We start from the raw sequence: 25,012 nt of genomic DNA, 5'->3' as shown, positions 1-25,012 counted from the left end.
TGTCATTGCGAGAAACATACTGAATAGTCAGATATCCTGCATGGCAAAACGTAATCGTGTGAGGGCGTTCTTGTTCTGAATGAATTAATTTTGTCAACAAACAGATGAGAACAACACATGGAGGTTCGGAAAATGGAGCGTTGTTTTGAAACATTGGCTTCTCTCTGCTTACAGCAAGTATCAAAATCAGTCTCAGACGTCAGTTATTGCAGACTAGAGGGTATGGCATATAACTATGGTTGTTTTATATTTCAAATCGGGGATTTCAATCTTTCTGCAGTCAGCAGAAATTAACAATAAAATTATGTTGTTAGTCGAAATCGAAGCTTTCCTTTTAGTTTTAGTTTTATAGTAATTTCAGATAATATAATGGAAAAGTTTCCGTATGGCGCCACCACTTTTTCATTCGAAATAAAATAATATAGTATCTAATTTACCTGATTGATATATCCCTTTTTGTAAAAATGAGTGAAAAAGTGGTGGCGCCATACGGAAAGTTATCCAATATAATACTTAATAGTATTATATCAGGATGAAGGATGAAGGATCTGGTTTCTGATAATGACAGTTAGTTGCGATAACGTGACCCTTCCCCGACGAGCATAAGGAGGAAGGTTATGTTATTGCAACTATGCGACCATCAACTAATCTAACATTCTAAATAACAATCTTTTGCAATTTTTCACAGAAATTGCAGAACTGCCAACCCATCTTTTAGTGGATCTTGCCCCATTGTTGAGTGCAGAGAATCTTGACGTGCTGCATCCAATTTTTCTCAGGAAAGGTAAATATTATCTCCATCTATTAAAATTTTGGTTGCAACTTTTAGGACTTCAGATAAAGGTTTCTTTGAAATTGCTTCATTTTAGAGAGAAATATTTCTTAAAAACAGATTCATGTGTGGGAGTGTCGTGGCCGAGCGATTAAGAGCACCGAATTCAAACTCTGGTGTTTCTGATCAGCAGAGTGTGGGTTCGAATCCCCAGCCGTGACACTTGTGTCCTTAAGCAAGACACTTCACCATTGCTTCGTCCTTCGGATGGGACGTTAAGCCATTGGTCCCATGTGTTATGTAACGCATGTAAAAGAACCCAGTGCACTTATCGAAAAGAGAAGGGGTTCGCCCCGGTGTTCCTGGTCCGATCGGCAGCAAATTGCGCCACAGCACCTTGTAAAACATTACATGGTGCTATCAGAATTAGGTCTCATAATTCAAAAACTTAGTCCCACATCTTGCAGGAAATACTGTATGTTACAGCGCCAGGAGCGTCACTGAGTGACGGATATGTGCGCTATATAAGAAACCACAATTACTATTTATTATTATATAACTTCGTAATCAGAAAAATATTAAACACATCGTTTCAGTTTTGTAGGCCCTATCCTTCTAACCCAGTAATAATACCTTTTGAGTATGGGACGAAAATATAACTTTTTCTATGACTTGCCTGTTCACTTAGTTTGCTTCTCTGCTGAGTGTTATACTATTGTAACAAGTAAATTGATTTCTAACCATTTTACAGGTGTTAGTGTACGGCATCACTGGCAGAAATTGAACAGAGATGTCTTCAAGAGAGACAAGCGGGCCCAACAGTGTGCTTTCCACGACCCTTCATTTACCCAAGAAGATTGGCGACAAATATTCCTTGATAACACATGTCAGCAAAAGCTCCAAGCCATAGAGCATTGTAAGCCAGAGGAGCTTCAACAACAACATGGTGAGTATGAGAGAGACTGGAGCATCATGGCCTAACTTGAGTAATTGTCCCAACTAGAGTTGAGCCTTCCACAGCTCAAGTGCACACAAGTTGGGCAATCTATTGGTCCAACTAGGTGATGTCAAATCAAGCTGACGGAGCTTCAACAACAACATGGTGAGTATGAGTGAGACTGGAGCATCATGGCCTAACTTGAGTAATTGTCCCAACTAGAGTTGAGCCTTCACAGCTCAAGTGCACACAAGTTGGGCAACCTATTGGTCCAACTAGGTGATGTCAAATCAAGCTGACGGAGCTTCAACAACAACATGGTGAGTATGAGGGAGACTGGAGCATCATGGCCTAACTTGAGTAATTGTCCCAACTAGAGTTGAGCCTTCCACAGCTCAAGTGCACACAAGTTTGGCAATCTATTGGTCCAACTAGGTGATGTCAAATCAAGCTGACGGAGCTTCAACAACAACATGGTGAGTATGAGGGAGACTGGAGCATCATGGCCTAACTTGAGTAATTGTCCCAACTAGAGTTGAGCCTTCACAGCTCAAGTGCACACAAGTTGGGCAATCTATTGGTCCAACTAGGTGATGTCAAATCAAGCTGACGGAGCTTCAACAACAACATGGTGAGTATGAGGGAGACTGAAGCATCATGGCCTAACTTGAGTAATTGTCCCAACTAGAGTTGAGCCTTCCACAGCTCAAGTGCACACAAGTTGGGCAATCTATTGGTCCAACTAGGTGATGTCAAATCAAGCTGACGGAGCTTCAACAACAACATGGTGAGTATGAGGGAGACTGAAGCATCATGGCCTAACTTGAGTAATTGTCCCAACTAGAGTTGAGCCTTCACAGCTCAAGTGCACACAAGTTGGGCAATCTATTGGTCCAACTCGGTGATGTCAAATCAAGCTGACGGAGCTTCAACAACATGGTGAGTATGAGGGAGACTGGAGCATCATGGCCTAACTTGAGTATTGTCCCAACTAGAGTTGAGCCTTCACAGCTCAAGTGCACTCAAGTTGGGCAACCTGTTGGTCCAACTAGGTGATGTGAAATCATGCTGACACATGTAGACCATTTCTTCACTAGTGTAATTGTACACTGTGTTATTCCTGCAAGTATGAAGTCTTACAAACGCACCACTGAATGGTACCTCAACCCCAAAATGTTGGACTTTGAAAAGATTGTTTAAGAACAAACAAGTGTTATTTTAATGCCTTTAGTGATATTATCCTACTTTTGTAGGATTTTGCACCGGTTTTAAGGTTCACTTAACTGTAAGGAATCTGTGAACAATTGTATTGCATTTCTCAAAATCTGTTACTGTCACATTCTGCAGATATTCAGAGTTTGAAGGTGCAGAGCATACTGCAGAATCCATTCTGCAATCCAAGCGATGATGTCATCAGCCGGAAGGGAAAACCCCTGGAGGATTATTTCCCATCCTCTCTGCGTCTGGAAAGTCGCCTCCTTCCATATATCCAGGTTTGTGGATGCAAATGTTTCCGTTTAAATCAAGTAAAGTTTTTCCCGAGTCAGTATGGCTCATCAGGCAAGTGTTTATAATAATAAATAATAATAAAAGGCTCCTCTGCTAAGCAGGGGATTTGAAATAGAAACTTTGCTACAGAGCTGCTCGGAAAGAACACAAGTATCTGCTCACTTTCTTTTTGAAATTGGCCTATGGAAACCTCTTCTTGTTTTTTCGTTGTTCAAGTAATCTGAAGCTTTTTAAACAAATCTTGATTAATTGATGTTTTGTTTTTAATATCCAGGCCAATCCTGTCTCTATGCATTCCCTACAAAGAAATCTCAAGGAGCTTGTACTGTCCCATTACCTACCCAAGTACAAACAAGTCTTAAAGACATTCTTGGAGCGCTTGATCCATGGAGGCGTCCTAAGAAAGCTGACTCTCAAGCACCCAAAGTGTCTTACCCCAGGTGAGCTGTTCAGTATTCTGGAAGTCTGCGCTGGAAGACGCTTTGAAGATGGACAAGATAGTATAGAGACAAGGAGGTCATGCAAGAGGAAGATCAACAACGAAGCATCTTCATGTTGTAATGGAACGAAGCAAGGTTGCTTAAAGAAACATGACACAGGAAGAATAGGATCTTCACAGAGGGAGCGAGTAGAGAGGTTAGAATGTACTGACGTCAGGACTCTTGAACCACAACATGATGGTTCAACGCAAGGTTGCTTAAAGAATCATGATACAGGAAGGATAGGATCTTTACAGAGGGAGCGAGAAGAGAGCATAGAATGTACTGACAACAGGACCCTGGATATACAAAATGATGGCTCAACGCAAGATGGTAGACATAGGATGGTGCCCAAACTGGGAGAACCAACACAAACAGAGGAGAATATAGACTCCAGACAAGACCTGTATGACTTCTGCTTCGTTGAACCGATCAGGGTAGAATTAGATTTGAGTAAGAGCCCTCAAGAAAACGACAAGGGTGGCAGTATTGTCAAATTAGACCTGCCATTACCAAGTTGGCATGGAATTGATCTCAATGAAGATAAAGTTTGTGATTGTGATGATGGAGTTTGTCGACTCAGTCGAACCACACATTGTATACAGCATCTTGTATTGTGCAGTTTTATGCTACAGGAGCTAGAGTACCATGATATGTTTCAGAGAGCTCTGAGTTTATGGCCAGGCCTTCAGGAGCTGGAGTTTGTAGACAATCGTAAGTTGTGCTATTCTGAAAAAATGTTTTTACCATTTACCAAACTGTAATAAGGGTACTGGACCCTATTGGTAGTTACTCAAAATGTAGCAAAACAATTTACTTGGTAATAAGCAAAGGAGAGCTGATGATAGTATAAAACATTGTGAGAAAGAACTCCCTCTGGAGTAATGTAGTGTTTGACAAAGGTGTAATTTCACACTAAAGTATATGAGCCAGTAAACGCATATTTTTTTTCATGTTATTGTTTCCCCCTCTTTTTGTAGTAATGTATGGGGAATCTTCACAGAAGATGCTTGAAGCTTTGTCAATCAGCCAGCGCCACACGCAGTCGCTGCGGAGACTGCGCTTTGAAGAGAACTCAATCCAAGACTGCAATCTCCTAGCACTTAGACATCTCATGTTGAGGTTTGCTGACTTTATTTTTCTAACATTCTTGTTTTCATTTTCATTTGTCCTCGAATGCTGGCCATCCATTCCAAGTCTGTGAATGTTCATAGACCTTCTTAGACATTCCTTTGTTCTGTACACACTTAACTCTTGCAGTGCTAAGGTCAAACATGAGCGATCTGTTTTATGTACTCGAAAAGAGTCTGCAATTGTTCTCGTATCGGCCAACAACAACATTTATTTCCCCCCAAAAAAATCAAAATAATGATTTACATTTAAACAGAATACACTAATAATATTTAATAATAGTAAGAAAAGGACAGAGAAGTTGAAATGTTGGCAATCCCCGGTAAGTGTTTGCTTGATTTGGGGATGCCATACAGGACAAGACAGACAACGGACACAAACGACAAAAACATTTACAGACATACGAACAGACAGACACCATGTTATAATGAGAGGCCATTTTCAATAACATGAAAAACTATTGACTTTGAAATGTACCAAGGCAACACAAATCAGTAAGACACAATTTGTTTGTTAAGAAAGACTTGTCCCTTTCATTTGTGTGCATAATCTTGTAAAACCTCACACAAAGCTGGGCATTTTAGGTCCCAAACGTACAAAAACAAGCACTGAAACAGTAATTCTAGAGGTTGGACTTCTTTGCGCTGTATTTTGAGTAAATACTGGCAACCAGAATTTTGCATTTTTGTTTCTCCTTTCCACAGTTCTAAACTAGAAACCCTTGAGCTTCAGTCAACTGATTTTGAGTTTCTGTCTGATGCGGAATCAGTGAATGGCAGCAATGGACAGCTACTACTGCATGAAATAGCGGAAGGTAGGTCATTGTAGTGCGAACGTCATTGCTTTTTTCTTTTCTTTTTATATTTCGTAATGCAAGTTTGCCACAAACAAGGTTAACAGCCACTTTTGGTAACAGGCTACAAGACGAAAAGTATTAAAGATGGAAACAACTTGGGAGCTTTAAGGATGGAATAGATATTCCTCTTAAACAGTCTAGATTGTAGGATGGAGGGAAACATGCACCAGGCAAGGAGTTCTAAAGCGATGCAATACATGGAATAAAGCTATTTGCCATAAAAGTCGAAACAAGTTACAGCCATTTTATTAGGAAAACACTTTTTAAGATATGAATGCACCCATTCTTATCAGTCTTTCTTTGTCTTTATCAACTCCACCATAGGCTTCAGCCAGCTTCGCACCATCAAATTGAGCCAAAACAAATTGAGATCCCTTCTCTGCCTAGAGAGGGCGCTATTGCATCCAAATAGCAACATCACTCATCTGGCTTTAAGGAGCTGTCAACTAACTACAGAAATGCTTGACTTTTTCTTCTTACATGTTAAGGGTAAGGATGCAAGATGTTGTGAAGAAGCCCCTGTACATATGATGTAATTAAGCTCAAACGACGCCCTCTGCTGAGGTTAAGGGTGAGAGTTGTCCGTGGTTGCATACACGAGTGCATGTTAATTTTTTCATTGGGCACAAAGCTTAGGCCTATTATTTTGTTTGTGCCTTTACACCGATGTGTATAAAGCACTGTATACTCAGTACTTTCCCACGAAGCCTGTGAATAAAAATCCACGGGCATATCACTTGGGTGAGATTCGAACCCTGACCTTCACTATGCTTGACCACCGAGACCAGGGAGCTAGTCCGGTGGCTATAGGCGGTTTGAATCCCATGTGCCTCCAAGCCATTGGACATTTTGTGTAAATAGTATTGCCCAAAGGCCCACACTTCGTGTATGACAGCTTATATATAAAATAACAAACCTGTGCAAATTTAGGCTCAAACGGTCATTGGAGTCGGGAGAAAACAACGCGAAAACCCAACCTTGTTTCCGCACGTTTCGCCGTGTCATGACATGTGTTTACAATAATCTGTAATTCTCGATGGCGAGAATTGATAATTTTTTATTTTTTTTAAACCTTGTAAGTTATTTGTAGATCTGTGAACTTTTTTTTTTTCTGTTCCCAAAGTGTATAATGGCTTTAAAGCGCCATTTAACTTTATCTTATTTTTTAGGGGAAACTTTTCTATCGTTAATTATTTTTAATAAAGAAATTGGTTGTATTCACAGATAGTCCAAGTTTGCAAGAATTGGATGTTAGTCTTAACACCTACACCCCTGGGCGGACTGGTCAGCTTTCTGGCTTGGTGCAACTTCTACAGAGCAACAAACTCACTAAGCTGGACCTAGTTGGATGTCACTTCAATCTACAAGGTACCAGGGATCTACATGTATCTTCCTTTAACTGTTTTTTTAGTCTATAAATAATTGTTTTAAAGGCAGTGGACACTATTGGTAATTACTCAAAATAATTATTAGCATAAAACCTTACTTGGTGACGAGTAATGGGGAGAGGTTGATAGTATAAAACGATGTGAGAAACGGCTCCCTCTGAAGTGACATAGTTTTTGAGAAAGAAGAAATTTTCCACGAATTTGATTTCGAGACCTCGGATTTAGAATATGAGGTCTCGGCACACAACTTCCTGGTGACAAGGGTGTTTTTTCTTTCATCACTATCTCGCAACTTCGACGACCGATTGAGCTCAAATTTTTACAGGTTTGTTATTTTGTGCATATGTTGAGATACACCAAGTGAGAAGACTGGTCTTAGACAATTACCAATAGTGTCAAATGTCTTTTATTGCAAACAAACTGAGTGTACATATACACATTATTGAATTTTTGCTTTGAAAGAGATTCACTTTTTGCAACTCCATTGAAAATACTGTATTTTTTAAATTCAAATTTCCCACTCCTGTTTTCAACCAGGTTGGATACGTTCCAATGATTTCATAACAGCTCTACGAAATAATCTTTCCCTTCATCAGCTGGGTCTGGCACTAAACATCCTCAGTAAGTACTGCCATTTTATCTCCTGGGACCATTTCTAGGGAGATATCACTTGAAAACTACATGCGTTGTGTATGGTGGCACAACTAAAAGCACAGAATGAACAGTGTTCACCCAAAAATTACTTTGCTTAGAACATTTTGTGTTTTTTACCAGCATTATTAGATTAGAAAATTTGGAATGCCCGCACACAATACTGTTTTTGTTCCCATTGTTTATGCAAAGTTCTATGCATAAACAACAGATTTACCTGGTAAGTCTACTGCCACCCAGTGTCCCCGAAAGTCTTACCTCATGGTCAGATTACATTTTTGTTAAACATTTGTGTTCATGTTTTCTCAGCGGATCGCTGCTTGCAACTTTTCACTGAGGTGTTTGTTTGCCGTTCACCAGACACGTCCAAGAATGGTATCCCCACCCCACGACTCTGCTTTGATATAAGGTGAGAAGGTCTCAGGTTCTGTCTGACTTAATAATGAGCTACATGTACATGTACCAACAAGGTGTGTGGTGAAGAGGTTTTCAACTAGTGGTTTAATCCCAACGAGGCCTGGTTATTGATAATTTTACCGAGACGAAGTCGAGGTAAATTATTAAGAACCAGGCCTCGGCGGGTTTAAACCACAAGTTGAAAACCGATTCAACACACTTTGATTCCCATTCATAAATACCTTTTCGATCAAAAAAATCAACACTTTTTGGTCAAAAAGTAAATTAAATGCAAAAATAATAATTGTTCAATGATTTCTTTCAACACAACACCCCTCCAGCTATGAATGGTAAGGCCCTGGGGTAAACAACTTATAAGGAGATTACTGTGCGCATCGCGTGATGTGGCACAACTGTTCCAGCCGTTGCCCTCGACCAACAGGAATGAAGAAACTGTCTTATAAGCACAGGAGCAAGCGTGCGTGTCACGCCCATGTTTCAACACTTTTTACTTGTGTTATATCATTCGTTCAAACACCCTCACGTGATGCCCTCTCGACCAATCAGAATGGATAAACTGTCTTAGGTATTTATGAATGTCCAATAGTTAACTGAACAATTGAGTGGAAGGTTACTTTTTATTATATACTTCTTGTAATGAAACCAAGGATGCCTCATAAGTGAACTTAATCACTGTAGCTCACAAGCCTGAGGAAACCTGTTAACGGTGCTTGCTATGTTGACCAGAAACACTGGGTCAACCTCTACTCTTTAACAATGTGTTCTGGGCTCTGCTAAAGAAGAATTGGAAAGTATACTTTGCTAATGTGAATAAGAAGTAAGACACTTCCTGATGTTGATTGGAACGTTATTCCAATGGTTGGGGCCAGCTATTGAAAAAGACGTAGGGATTTGGAACTTATCGGAATGACAAGCATCTGTCCCACCTCCATGGTCCCACCCTGCCCAGTTGATACAAAATGAGTTGATCAAACCATGGAGGTAGAATTGTTCTACCCATGATCACACCATATGTAGCTCCATGGGTCTTACTTAATGAGCACATATCCCTGGTTTCCTCAACAGTAACAACTCCCAAGTGACCTACGAGGGTCTAGAGGCATTCTTCAGGACTCTCCACCATGCCAGCAAGACACCAGGACTTGGGGTCAACCCACCTTGCCACCTGATCACATCGATGGCCAAGTACCGCCATCACCATAGTGACTCGGAGTATCTGAGAGTCGCCAAAGCCCTCAGGATGACAATCATGGAAGTTGAAAACGTCCAGCATCGGCATTTTGGGGAGGGGGGTCGGATCAACTTTGAGAATTTAATGGTGGAACATTTATCCCAAATGTAAACCTCACCTTTCCTTAAATTTGTATGGTCAACATCGTTGATACCCATAAGTTGCTTTTGATATTATCTGAATTAAATTAATAAAAATCAAAATGAAATTGCCTAAACAGTCATTGTATAGCGCTCATTATTTTATGACAGGTATAAATCTAAGATTCCAAGGGTTTAAAAGGTGATAGGATTGCTCGATCGTAACCGCTGAAAGTGTGACTTTGGAATATCCAAGTGCTGTACATTGGACATTTATTATAAAAGGCAAATGACACATTTGGTAATTGTCAAAGAGCAGCTAGTATTCTCATTGGTTGTGTCCGGACATTTGCATAAAATAACAAATCTGTGAAAATTTGGGCTCAGTTGGTCATTCAAGTTGCAAGAAAATAAATGAAACAAAAACACCCTTGGAGCACAAATTGTGTGTGCTTTCAGATGCCTGAAAAAATATTTGAGTAAGAAATTACCTCTTTCTCAAAAACTATGTTACTTCAGAGGGAGCTGTTTCTCACAATGATCTATACTATCAACAGCTCTCCATTGCTCAGGACCAAGTAAGTTTTTATGCTATCAATTATTTATGGTAATTACCAATAGTGTCCAGTGACTTTAATCCCGTGGTTGAGTTTAAAATCCATGCATTTTTATAAAGGGTGAGCGCATAGCAGTCACTTTTTGTTTGCCAACCAGCGTTGTTTATCAGTGCCTTCCTTCCAGGGGTTAATGACGACATGTATTGATATGGCACGCTCAGCATTGTTAGGCGGCTGAATTATCACAGCTGTCACAGATGAAAACAACAAGGACAACATAACTTAAAAATCAATCGGAAATGTTTATTATAAAAATATTCAATACCAACAAATAAACATACATATACTACACCCTTTCATTGCGAAGACTCACCAATTAAAAAAACATTTAATGAGCAAATTATTGATCTATGTCAGGATTTAATAGAAAGAGTTGTGAAAATAATTGGAGATGTTTAACTTCAGAGGATTATTTATTTTTAAACATTCATTTTGGGTCGAACAAAGTTTAGTGGTTTATTACTTGATATTAATCTTTTTTAACGTTTAGTGCTTTATTAATTGATACTAACCTTTTTTTAACGCCCAATTTTTGTTTGGATATTTTTTTCCTTCAGAATATTCTGTATTAAAAGTAAGTATTACTGATAAGTTTTGCAGCATTCCTCCGATATTGTGCTGAAGAACTCATATAGAAAAAGAACATATCTGTGTTTAGATTAATTTTGATACCTTTTTAAGTAACACAGTTTAACTCCTTAAATTTCTCTCTTGCTGCTATACATAGGGTAATTGTTATACAGTAAAAGCATATCATCAAACAGGTTGACAGTTGCATTAATTAATTAATTACAGTATTAATTAAACCAGCAAAAACTCAAAACCATAATTTTATATGTTGTTAAGATATACCATGCACCAGGCTATGTATAGTATTAATTCAAAACACGCCGATAAGTTTAGTTTAAAAAATTCTGATAATAAAAAAAGTGGCAACACATTTCAAACTACCCATGATTGAAAACATCAAACTCCCAAATTTGACATCAATATTTTGCATCAGGTTTCCTGGCTCCAGGTTATTGTACAGTAAAATGTTTGTACAAGAGTAAAGTGCAAATGTAAAGTTGAAAAACAAAAACCAGTTTCTCTGACACTTTTATTTGACAGGAAACACAATAAAGTGAACAGCTTATCTATACTCAGTTTGTTCAATGATTGTATCTGATTATAACCATAAAGGGTTTCAAAAGAAGTTGGTTACATCAAATTGTATATGCCTGAATGTCCTTTGACAACTTGAAACACTTTCTGGTAGTTTCAGGTATTTGAAAACAAAATTACAACCATTAGAAAAACTGCTAATGTGATGGATGTAGAGTCGAGAGGTAACTTTTATTGTATTTCCTGTCATGTTTTACGCAGTATCCATAGACAATCCATAGACAACACTGATCCACCATAGAGGCACCCAACACACTGATGTTCAAACCACCATCGCGTGCAAAATACATGCTGCTCTAAAAATGTATAGGCCTGATGGCCGAGCTGCGATTCCACTGCGTATGCAGTGCACGGATCCTAAGCCAGAGACTAAGCCATAGAGACAGAACCTAAGCCGCGGATCCTAAGCCAGAGACAGAGCCTAAGCCATGGATCCTTAGCCAGAGATAGAGCCTAAGCCATGGATCCTAAGCCAGAGACAGAGCCTAAGCCGCGGATCCTAAGCCAAAGTCAGAACCTAAGCCATGGATCCTAAGCCAGAGACAGAGCCTAAGCCGTGTATCCTAAGCCGGAGACAGAGCCTAAGCCCAGCTTTGAGAAAGGCCCTTGGATTGGATTACTGGCTCGGTATATTGACCGGATTAGAAAGGAAACCAAATATTGTCAAGGGTTCATTTAGGAAGATGATCCATAGCAAAGGGGGAAAAAATCCATAGATTTAGACAAACGTTGAGTCTTGGAGGCTGTCCATGACTAAATCCTCTTCCAACTTCACAGGAACGTAGTTCTGATAAGTATAATCCTTCAGGTTGAAATGTTTCTGTTTGAAGAAAAATCAAAGAATGAAGAGAATTGTAAATTAAAAACATTACAATAAGTGACACAACAAAAAATCCTAAATTGCTCATATATACCCAATAAGCCTACAGTTTTTTGCCTGCCAGCAAATGACCTGGAATGCAGTCTTTTTTTTTAATCTTTTTTTTTAACCAGTTGACTTGGTTTTTTTATTTACAAATAGGCCTAAAAAAAACGAAAATGGAAAAATCTGAACAAAGCAACATCTGAAAAGGGTCAAAATACAAATGGAAAACAGGCAAGCAAAGGGGCATAAAGAACATAAGCAACAGAAATAAACTTTGAATGATATGTAAACCCCGGGCCCAGGCGAAGGGGGCGGGAGGGTTCTGAAAATAAGGATGAAACAGCCAGTTATGGAGTGATCATAATTTTATTGTGTTTCCTCACTCACAGTCATCCAGAATATGACTTATAACTACATTATAACAACTTAAACCCAATACAAAATCTATCTACAACTTAAAACTCTAATCTACAAGACAGTTTGGGGAAACACCTTTATGTAAGTCAAAACAACTTGACTCCACTTGTTGTGATAAACAATCATTCACACAAGCTCTGCAGCACATATCATGTAAACACTCTCAGTTTTGCTACCGTTGGTCATAAACTGACACAAAGAAAAACATAAGGTGGTTTGACTAAAGAAAAACAAAGAATTGGATAGATTAAGAAAAACATAAGAAAACCCACTTGTCCTTGGCCAGCCTGTTCCTATGGAAACCTCTCTGGCCTACCCTGACCATAGTCTTAGGGCATAGCACTGATTACCAAACCATCTGTTGTGGTGCCACCCAGACTATATCTAGCCCTTGTCCAGCCTGGTGCATTACCCAATGCGGTGGACTCAAAGTGTGCCCTAGCTATACCCCTATGTAGGCAATAGTCAATGGGTACTACCAAAGTGTATTCATCTACAAAACTATCATGACTTTTCCTCACCAATTGCAAGTAAATGGAAAAGTCAATGAACACAAATTTAGCCTAAATCAATCATCTATGGGGTTTCACATACCCAAATCAATTAATCAAAATATCAATAGGGAACAAAACATTAACTTTAGAAAACTATTACTCAATGGAACTTTCTAGACCACCTTTTTAGCAAAACCTATAGGGCTTAAAACAATGGACCTAAGTGAAAGTCATTGTTATTTTACATATATAAGTTGTGATACATGAAGTGTGGGACTTGGACAATACTGTTTACCGAAAGTGTATAATGGCTTTAACAAAGTCGCATTGACTTCTTCTGAACAGGCACACAGCAATTTGTTGCAAGAGAAACCAAGAGAAACCTCTTGGATTTTGCGCTGGAAAGTTGGAGTGTCTGACTACTATGAAATGAAATTACCTCTTGTGTGATGATTAAAGGGTCTGTGTACTCTTTGTACTTGTAGGACGTACACAAAGGTTTTGTGTTTTGTCAAAACACAGTCAATGTCCACAGATTTACACCAAACTTGCACGGTTTAAAGATAGTGATAGTTGAAAGCTTCCCTTAACATATTACTTACTGAGGAGTGAGGTGCTGTGGCTTTTTAGAAATGAGTAAAACAAGTCATGAAAAAAATGTTGTTTGTTAAATTTTAACAAATAACATTATTTTTGTGGCTTTTTTAACTTAAAGGCAGTGAACACTTTAAATTGTTGATTACTCAAAATAATCATTAGCATAAAACCTTACTTGGTAACGAGTTATAGGGAGAGGTTGATGGTATTAAACATTGTGAGAAACGGCTCCCTCTGAAATGACGTAGTTTTTGAGAAAGAAGGAATTTTCCATGAATTTGATTTCAAGACCTCTGATTTAGAATTTGAGGTCTCAAAATCAAGCATCTGAAAGCACACAACTTCGTGTGACAAGGGTGTTTTTTCTTCCATTATTATTATCTCGCAACTTGGACGACCGATTGAGCTATTGACATGCATATGTTGAGATACACAAAGTGAGAAGGCTGGTCTTAGACAATTGTACCAACAGTGTCCAATGTGACGGTTCAATGTCTTCAAAACAAAAATTGTGTTTACCATTATATTTATTATTATTATATGCCTCATCACTCATCAGTCAGATTCAGAAGCAAATACCAAAATATCAGGCTGTAAAAACATCATGTGTATCGTAGCGTCATACGTTATTGACCCTCATATGTTTTGGTCCCCAACTTTGATTCCTGTTTACCGCGAAATTGTGCAAGCTGCACCGGTGACAGAAGCTATGCAGTTTACTCACGGTCTGTATTTTCATCAGGCTGAATCATGCTGAGAATAAAGTTTCCTGTCGTTGGTTATGCTCAAATATTTATAAAATGATTGATTTTTGGTACTAATCACTAGTGCATTATTATGCCAACATTCAAATGAGTCAAAGAAACATCATCCAACCTCGAAAGTTCAAAACAAAATTACTATCTGCTAGATTGAGTTTCATTCTGCTTTAGTCACTAGATGGATCACGTGAGGTGGTTACTATTTGGGATTCTATGGTGTGCAAATGTGGGGAAAATATTAAAATATTTTAAGTGAAAATGACAACAATTTTTTTTATTTATTTACTGCATAACTGTTATAAATTCCGATAAGCGCATTAAAGAGAAAATATCATAGATTGGTTTCTTATCTCCTGAAACCAAACATTACTGGTCTGAAATGGGGGAAAACGGATTGTTATGAAGTGTGAGTGCATCAAGGGGGGGGGGGGGGGGGTGTTTTACTTTCAGGCCTTATGATATCTCTGGATTCTAATATAGTAGCCATAGTGCCTTAGGACAAAAATTTAATTAAATTTGTTAAGTACTAATTTAATAAAAATTTTGATTTATTTTGCACGCCATACTAGCTTCTGAATATTCAATAAAATACCAACCAATGAAAGGTGTGAAAACATATGATGTTGTTCCAATGTCGTGCATGCATAAGCACTGTTAATGGCGAACTGTCTCTTGCAACGTATTGTTAAAAAAATTGGATAGATGATTTGAAAAAAAAATATTTAGTTTTTGATTGTGAACAATTTTCCTGTTATCCTACTGAAAACACATGACACCAGGATATGCCTATGCCGTCTGGTTTAACAAAGTTTGTTATTGACGCAGTGACTGTCTTTTGCTTAAAATAAAAGTCGAGTTATAAAAAAACAATTTCGTTGTCCTTTCTCGAAATTTAAGAATAGTCGAACAGTTACAGTGAAAACAGAGGAATCCAAAACAGATCCTAAACAACTTGACATGTTTCATGTTTGAATCTGTTCGAACACTAAAGTCATAATCACAAAAGGACACGCATTAATTTTTGTTACCAAATCTTCAGAATGTTTGTCCACGGACCGAACGGAAGCTAGCACAGTATTGGGCCCAAAATAGCCAGCCGCGTATTCCCGGAAAAGCCAGCCGCGTATTCGGAAAATAGAACACATACAGTACAGGGAGGTTCAATTCTTAAGATGAAGATCTGTTTTATTCGAACGAATTCTGAAATACTAGCCATAAACCACAACTTTTTATTTGATAATATATCAATTTGATTAGTATATATGGTTAAAAAACAATGAAAAAAGAAATAAACTTTTAAAAAGACGTCACAAAATGACCCGCAAACACAAAGGCAAAAATCAAATCGTTTGTGTTACACTGTGTCATTAAATATACTGTGTAAATACATAACCATAATTTGAAAAGAATTTGTACCCTTCATTAAGACAAAAATTTGCTTTTTTATTCCAGAATCTCATAGACTGATATACTGGGCGGATCAAATTTTGGAGCTGGCCAATTTGGTTAATTAATTAGTAGTTATTAATCACAATAATATACGCAATTTCAATATATTTTACCACACTAACAATGCGGTTGACTTAAAAACAATTTGAAAAGAATTTGTACCCTTCATTAAGACAAAAATTAACTTTTTTATTCCATAATCTTTAAGACTGATATACTAGGCAGATCAAATTTTGGAGCTGGCTAATTTGGTTCACTAATTAGTGGTTAATTAATCACACTAATATACGTCATTTTCAATATATTTTACCGCACATAACAATGCGGTTGACTTAAAAACAATTTGAAAAGAATTTGTACCCTTCATTAAGACAAAAATTTGCTTTTTTATTCCATAATCTTTAAGACTGATATACTAGGCAGATCAAATTTTGGAGCTGGCTAATTTGGTCCACTAATTAGTGGTTAATTAATCACAGTAATATATGCCATTTTCAATAAATTTTACCGCACATAACAGTGCGGCTGACTTAAAAACAATTTGCAAAGAATTTGTACCCTTCATTAAGACAAATATTTGCTTTTTTATTTCAGAATCTTTAAGACTGATATACTAGGCAGATCAAATTTTGGAGCTGGCCAATTTGGTCAAATAATTAGTGGTTAATTAATCACACTAATATACGTCATTTTCACTCTATTTTACCGCACAATCATAACAATGCGGTTGACTTAAAAACAATTTGCAAAGAATTTTTACTCTTCATTAAAACAAATATTTGCTTTTTTATTCCAGAATCTTGAAGACTGATATACTGGGCGAATCAAATTTTGGAGCTGGCCAATTTGGTTAAATAATTAGTGGTTAATTAATCACAATAATATACGCAATTTTCAATATATTTTACCGCACTAACAATGCGGTTGACTTAAAAACAATTTGCAAAGAATTTGTACCCTTCATTAAGACAAATATTTGCTTTTTTATTTCAGAATCTTAAAGACTGATACACTGGGCAGATCAAATTTTGGAGCTGGCCAATTTGGTCTACTAATTAGTGGTTAATTAATCACAGTAATATATGCAATTTTCAATATACTTTATTACCGCACATAAATAACAATGCGGTTGACTTAAAAACAATTTGCAAAGAATTTGTACCCTTCATTAAGACAAAAAATTGCTTTTTTATTCCAGAATCTTTAAGACTGATATACTGGGCGGATCAAATTTTGGAGCTGGCCAATTTGGTCTACTAATTAGTGTTTAATTAATCACAGTAATATACGTCATTTTCAATATATTTTACCGCACATAACAATGCGGTTGACTTAAAAACAATTTTAAAAGAATTTGTACCCTTCATTAAGACAAAAAATTGCTTTTTTATTCCAGAATCTTTAAGACTGATATACTGGGCGGATCAAATTTTGGAGCTGGCCAATTTGGTCTACTAATTAGTGTTTAATTAATCACAGTAATATACGCCATTTTCATTATATTATTATTTTTACCGCATAATAATATAACACTGCGGTTGACTTAAAAACAATTTGAAAAGAATTTGTACCCTTCATTAAGACAAAAATTAACTTTTTTATTCCATAATCTTTAAGACTGATATACTAGGCAGATCAAATTTTGGAGCTGGCTAATTTGGTTTACTAATTAGTGGTTAATTAATCACACTAATATACGTCATTTTCAATATATTTTACCGCACATAACAATGCAGTTGACTTAAAAACAATTTGCAAAGAATTTGTACCCTTCATTAAGACAAAAATTTGCTTTTTTATTCCAGAATCTTTGAGACTGATATACTGGGCGGATCAAATTTTGGAGCTGGCCAATTTGGTCTACTAATTAGTGGTTAATTAATCACAGTAATATACTCAATTTTCAATATATTTTACCGCACATAACAATGCGGTTGACTTAAAAACAATTGGAAAAGAATTTGTACCCTTCATTAAGACAAAAATTTGCTTTTTTATTCCAGAATCTTGAATACTGATATACTAGGCAGATCAAATTTTGGAGCTGGCCAATTTGGTCAAATAATTAGTGGTTAATTAATCACACTAATATACGTCATTTTCACTCTATTTTACCGCACAATCATAACAATGCGGTTGACTTAAAAACAATTTGCAAAGAATTTTTACTCTTCATTAAGACAAATATTTGCTTTTTTATTCCAGAATCTTGAAGACTGATATACTGGGCGAATCAAATTTTGGAGCTGGCCAATTTGGTTAAATAATTAGTGGTTAATTAATCACAATAATATACGCAATTTTCAATATATTTTACCGCACTAACAATGCGGTTGACTTAAAAACAATTTGCAAAGAATTTGTACCCTTCATTAAGACAAATATTTGCTTTTTTATTTCAGAATCTTAAAGACTGATAACTGGGCAGATCAAATTTTGGAGCTGGCCAATTTGGTCTACTAATTAGTGTTTAATTAATCACAGTAATATACGTCATTTTCAATATATTTTACCGCACATAACAATGCGGTTGACTTAAAAACAATTTGAAAAGAATTTGTACCCTTCATTAAGACAAAAAATTGCTTTTTTATTCCAGAATCTTTAAGACTGATATACTGGGCGGATCAAATTTTGGAGCTGGCTAATTTGGTTTACTAATTAGTGGTTAATTAATCACACTAATATACGTCATTTACAATATATTTTACCGCACATAACAATGCGGTTGACTTAAAAACAATTTGCAAAGAATTTGTACCCTTCATTAAGACAAAAATTTGCTTTTTTATTCCAGAATCTTTAAGACTGATATACTGGGCGGATCAAATTTTGGAGCTGGCCAATTTGGTCTACTAATTAGTGGTTAATTAATCACAGTAATATACTCAATTTTCAATATATTTTACCGCACATAACAATGCGGTTGACTTAAAAACAATTGGAAAAGAATTTGTACCCTTCATTAAGACAAAAATTTGCTTTTTTATTCCAGAATCTTGAATACTGATATACTGGGCAGATCAAATTTTGGAGCTGGCCAATTTGGTCCACTAATTAGAGGTTAATTAATCACAGTAATATACGCCATTTTCAATATTATTTTACCGCATTATAACAATGCGGTTGACTTAAAAACAATTTGAAAAGAATTTGTACCCTTCATTAAGACAAAAAATTGCTTTTTTATTCCAGAATCTTTAAGACTGATATACTGGGCGGATCAAATTTTGGAGCTGGCCAATTTGGTCAAATAATTAGTGGTTAATTAATCACACTAATATACGTCATTTTCACTCTATTTTACCGCACATCATAACAATGCGGTTGACTTAAAAACAATTTGCAAAGAATTTGTACTCTTCATTAAGACAAATATTTTCTTTTTTATTCCAGATTCTTGAAGACTGATATACTGGGCAGATCAAATTTTGGAGCTGGCCAATTTGGTCAATTAATTAGGGGTTAATTGATCACAGTAATATACGTTATTTTCAATATATACAAAATACGCACAAAACAAAGCGGTTGACTTAAGTACCGTTTGTATGTACACGTTTGGTAATTTTGAATACTGCTCAAAGCAAACAAATATAACTTAAAAACTCACTTGGTAACGAGCATTGGAGAGCTGTTGATAGTATAAAACATTGTGAGAAACGGCTCCCTTTGAAGTAGCATAGATTTTGAGAAAGTGGTAAATTCTCACTAAAATAATAAACGACTTCTAGTAAACGTCTTCGACTTCTGAACGCACACAAATTCGTCCAAAAAGGGTGTTTTTGTCTCTCATCATTTTCTCACAACTTTGATGACCAATTTAGCTCAAATGTTCACAGGCTTGTTATTTTATGCTTGTGTTGGGATACACCAAGCGAGAAGACTGGTCTTTGACAATTACCAAACGTGTATATTACCTTCCCTTTAATAAAAAAAATAATAACTTTTTTGTTCCCAGAACTTTAAACACTAGTATAGTGGGCGTATCAAATTTTGAAGCTGGCTATTTTGGTCCACTAATAATTTGTGGTTAATTAACCACAGTTATAGACACCATTTTCAATGTATTTTACGCACAATAATTGCATAGGCGGTGGACATAAACAAAATTTGAAAAAATTTGTACCCTTCATTAGAAATTTTTTATTTTATTTTTTTATTCCAGAACTTTGAAGATTGATATACTGGGCGTATTAATTTATTTAGCTGGCAAATTTGGTCGACTAATTAGTGGTTAATCAACTATGCACAATATTTCCTATACAATCCCTTCATTATGATACAATTTTTATTTTTAGTTTTAGCTTTTTAAACTAGAAGTTAATTTTTCATACTTAAATTAAAACAGTTTCCCTTATAAACCAAAAAGGATTCAGACTTGAACTTGTTTGGCATTATAACCAAGTAAAGGCCTGAGCGATTTTGACTAACAAGATGGCTGCCCGAGGTCGGTCGGAGCAGTGAATTTGGGGGAAGACCAAGCTTTGGAGAACACCATTAATTTGTTTTTAAATTGTTTCACGCCCCCTTTTATTGTAAGCTTCCTTTGAAACATTAATCTATTAACTTCTAATTTGGAATGGTCCTGACACTAGCAGAAAAACCAAAACAACAACATATTGGGCAAAAAATATATCAAGGCTAAAAAAAAAAAAAAAAAGGTTTTGCATTTCAAAGTTATCGGGTACTGGCCTTTTCTTTAAAAAAGGGTAACAACGCACTGAATTAAGAACTATTTCAATTAAGAAAACACATGATGTACAAAAAACTTGAAAATACAGATTTGTATATTAAAGCAGTTTGAATAAAATTCCTCTTCCAAAAAAACCTCATCTTTAATTTTAATGCGAAATTTAAATTCGTTGCACATAATGAAAGAGAAAACGCAAACTAGAAGCAAAATCATGTTCGCTTCGGTGATTCTTAATTTGAATACATCATTGTAAATAGGTAGTAGACACTCAACTTAAGAATGGTCAAAGTGTTGTCTTGAATGCCTTTAAATACAATAGAATGACTAAAGCGAATCTACACGAGGAAAAACGAAATCACGTGTGCACGAAAACGAAATTGAATGCAAGAGCTAAAAATAAACCCCAATTTAAATTGGCTGAGAAAACATATTCTTAAAATAAAATTATATCTAGAAAATCATAAAAGGTACACACAAAGTGTTTGCACTATTTAAAACTCTTATATTAATATAAATATTACAAAATGAATGTGTGACCGCGTGTGACCTTAATACTTTCATCAAAACCGAAAATTTAAATAAAAAAATGCAAAAGTTAATTATTTCATTAACCGAAATTACAAGGGTTCAGAGTTTAAACTTACTTGGTACATCATAAAAACTACAGCTGATTTAGATTTTCTTTATCACAAAAAGACTTTAAACCAATTTGACCCTCAAATACATAAAATTGGAAGTTGAAGTTGTTTTACATTATACAATTTACAGAATCTCCCGCCACACTGGTGTAGCAGGAGATTTTCCCACCGGATATTAAATCCAACGTATACGGCGCGAACTGCGTTACAAACTTCTTCTGAAAGCGCCCTCTTTTGAACCGACCTTCTCCGGCCCACTTTCCTATGGGTTACAGAATCTCAAGAGGACAGATTTCCTATTATGACACCGACCAATTAACAATTTGTTTTTAAATTGAGTCCCCCCACTTGTCGGCTACTTTTTACGCAACGATTGCGCTACCAATGTTTACATGTGATCACGTGACCTGAGATGGGTATAGAAAAACACAGCTACCCAGTGACATGGGAACACTCGTACCGATGGGCCATATAATCTGCTGTATTTTCGATAAAATAACACTTTTAACACAAAACGAAGCCCTTTTAAAGTTGAATGTTGTGACAATGATTTAAATCACATTTTCTGTTTGATTAATCCAGTATTCTCCTTCTAAAGAGGTTTCTTTTGATGAGTATGGTTAGACTATGTAAATTACCGAGGTTTGAGCGAGCTCACGCGCCGTTTTTTTTTTTCGTTTTTTTTTCGTTGTGCACGGCATGCATGAAGTCGGGCTGTGCCAAGGGAGACCGTGTAGTTGTCCGACTCTATCCCTGACAGCTATCCCTTCCAATCAAATAATTTGAGGGTGAAAATAAAGGAATTTGCAGCTTCCTCTGGAGATTTTTATTGAAAATAATATTGGAAGCAAAATCATTACAATGAGGGCAATGTAAAACCACAGTTTTCGTGAACAAACGCATCATCATGACACATCATGGTGTGAACATTCTCGTAGAATTTCCTAGTTGGTGGAACTGTGTTTACCTATTATACTTGCATTGTTTAGCCGGCCACATTGTAAGGTCTCATGTTACAAACTAAAGACTATTATATCTGTGATTTCGAGAAAGTAAAGCCTTGATTGAACAAACAAAATGCAACAATAGTCATGTCTTTTTCACGCACGTTGATATGCATCATCAGGCCGTGTGTGTTGATGTGTACTTCCCATCTTAGGTCACGTGACGTTGGAAGCGCAATCGGTCTATTTCAGCCATCGACGATTGTAAGATAAAATATAACGATTGGCGTACGTAAAGCTGTGATTAATTAACCACTATTTAGTTGACCAAATTGTCCAGCTCAAAAATTTGACACGCCCAGAGTAAGGCCTATATTAGTCTACAAGGTTCTGAAATAAATTTTAATTTTGTTTTTGTGTCATAACGCATTTTGTGCGTATTATAGATTAAAAATGTGTGGTTAATTAATCCCTAATTAATTGACCAAGTTGGCCAGCTCCAAAATTTGATCTGCCCAGTATATCAGTCTTCAAGAATCTGGAATAAAAAAGAAAATATTTGTCTTAATGAAAGGTACAAATTCTTTTCAAATTGTTTTTAAGTCAACCGCATTGTTATAAATATGCGGTAAAATATATTGAAAATGGCGTATATTACTGTGATTAATTAACCACTAATTAGTAGACCAAATTGGCCAGCTCCAAAATTTGATCCGCCCAGTATATCAGTCTTAAAGATTCTGGAATAAAAAAGCAAATTTTTGTCTTAATGAAGGGTACAAATTCTTTTCCAATTGTTTTTAAGTCAACCGCATTGTTATGTGCGGTAAAATATATTGAAAATTGAGTATATTACTGTGATTAATTAACCACTAATTAGTGGACCAAATTGGCCAGCTCCAAAATTTGATCTGCCCAGTATATCAGTATTAAAGATTCTGGAATAAAAAAGCAAATTTTTGTCTTAATGAAGGGTACAAATTCTTTTCAAATTGTTTTTAAGTCAACCGCATTGTTATAATAATATGCGGTAAAATATATTGAAAATGGCGTATATTACTGTGATTAATTAACCTCTAATTAGTAGACCAAATTGGCCAGCTCCAAAATTTGATCTGCCCAGTATATCAGTCTTTAAGATTATGGAATAAAAAAGCAAATTTTTGTCTTAATGAAGGGTACAAATTCTTTTCCAATTGTTTTTAAGTCAACCGCATTGTTATGTGCGGTAAAATATATTGAAAATGGCGTATATTACTCTGATTAATTAACCACTAATTAGTGAACCAAATTGGCCAGCTCCAAAATTTGATCTGCCTAGTATATCAGTCTTAAAGATTCTGGAATAAAAAAGCAAATTTTTGTCTTAATGAAGGGTACAAATTCTTTACAAATTGTTTTTAAGTCAACCGCATTGTAATATGTGCGGTAAAATATATTGAAAATTGAGTATATTACTGTGATTAATTAACCACTAATTAGTCGACCAAACTGGGCAGCTCCAAAATTTGATCTGCCCAGTATATCAGTCTTTAAGATTATGGAATAAAAAAGCAAATTTTTGTCTTAATGAAGGGTACAAATTCTTTTCCAATTGTTTTTAAGTCAACCGCATTGTTATGTGCGGTAAAATATATTGAAAATTGAGTATATTACTGTGATTAATTAACCACTAATTAGTGGACCAAATTGGCCAGCTCCAAAATTTGATCTGCCCAGTATATCAGTCTTTAAGATTATGGAATAAAAAAGCAAATGTTTGTCTTAATGAAGGGTACAAATTCTTTTCAATTTTCTTTTAAAGTCAACCGCATTGTTATAATATGCGGTAAAATATAATGAAAATGGCGTATATTACTGTGATTAATTAACCACTAATTAGTGGACCAAATTGGCCAGCTCCAAAATTTGATCCGCCCAGTATATCAGTCTTGAAGATTCTGGAATAAAAAAGCAAATTTTTGTCTTAATGAAGGGTACAAATTCTTTTCAAATTGTTTTTAAGTCAACCGCATTGTTATGTGCGGTAAAATATATTGAAAATTGAGTATATTACTGTGATTAATTAACCACTAATTAGTCGACCAAATTGGCCAGCTCCAAAATTTGATCTGCCCAGTATATCAGTCTTTAAGATTATGGAATAAAAAAGGAGATATTTGTCTTAATGAAGGGTACAAATTCTTTACAAATTGTTTTTAAGTCAACCGCATTGTTATGTGCGGTAAAATATATTGAAAATGGCGTATATTACTGTGATTAATTAACCACTAATTAGTCGACCAAATTGGCCAGCTCCAAAATTTGATCTGCCCAGTGTATCATTCTTCGAGATTCTGGAATAAAAAAACAATATTTTGTCTTAACGAAGGGTACAAATTATTTTCAAATTATAGTTATGTTCTATTTATAATTATGTATTTACACAGTATTTTAATGACACTGTGCAACACAAACGATTTGATTTGTGCCTTTGTGTTTGCGGGTCATTTTGTGACGTCTTGTTAATAGTTTATTTCTTTGTTCATTGTTTTTTAATCATATATACTAATTAAATTGATATATAATCAAATAAAAAGTTGTGTTTTATGGCTAAAATTTCAAAATTCGTTCGAATAAAACAGATCTTCATCTTCAGAATTGAACCTCCCTGTACTGTATGTGTTCTATTTTCCGAATACGCGGCTGGCTTTTCCGGGAATACGCGGCCGGCTATTTTGGGCCCAATACTGTGCTAGCTTCCGTTCGGTTGTCCACGGGCGCTGCCATTTTGAAAACCGCACTTCGTCCTGACGTCTTTATGTGTTTCATTGCGAGAAACATACTAAATAGTCAGATATCCTGCATGGCAAAACGTAATCGTGTGAGGGCGTTCTTGTTCTGAATGAATTAATTTTGTCAACAAACAGATGAGAACCACAA

General features: G+C 36.0%; 1 protein-coding gene across 1 annotated transcript; it reads left to right on the top strand.

Annotated features, from left to right (window-relative positions):
• Positions 1-50: 50 nt before the first annotated feature.
• LOC117297318 lies at positions 51-9,870 on the top strand. The gene is made up of 12 exons (XM_033780285.1): positions 51-220; positions 689-784; positions 1,524-1,718; positions 3,057-3,202; positions 3,493-4,411; positions 4,678-4,819; positions 5,533-5,642; positions 6,009-6,173; positions 6,909-7,052; positions 7,610-7,693; positions 8,033-8,132; positions 9,206-9,870. The coding sequence occupies exons 1-12, from the start codon at positions 118-120 to the stop codon at positions 9,480-9,482; spliced, it is 2,481 nt and encodes an 826-aa protein (XP_033636176.1). The 5' UTR covers positions 51-117; the 3' UTR covers positions 9,483-9,870.
• The last annotated feature ends 15,142 nt before the right edge of the window (positions 9,871-25,012 follow it).

Source organism: Asterias rubens, chromosome 12 (genome assembly GCF_902459465.1).
Source record: "Asterias rubens chromosome 12, eAstRub1.3, whole genome shotgun sequence".
NCBI classification, from domain to species: domain Eukaryota; kingdom Metazoa; phylum Echinodermata; class Asteroidea; order Forcipulatida; family Asteriidae; genus Asterias; species Asterias rubens.
Note: the sequence above shows the minus strand (reverse complement) of the source record. Positions and strands in the feature narration are given on the sequence as shown.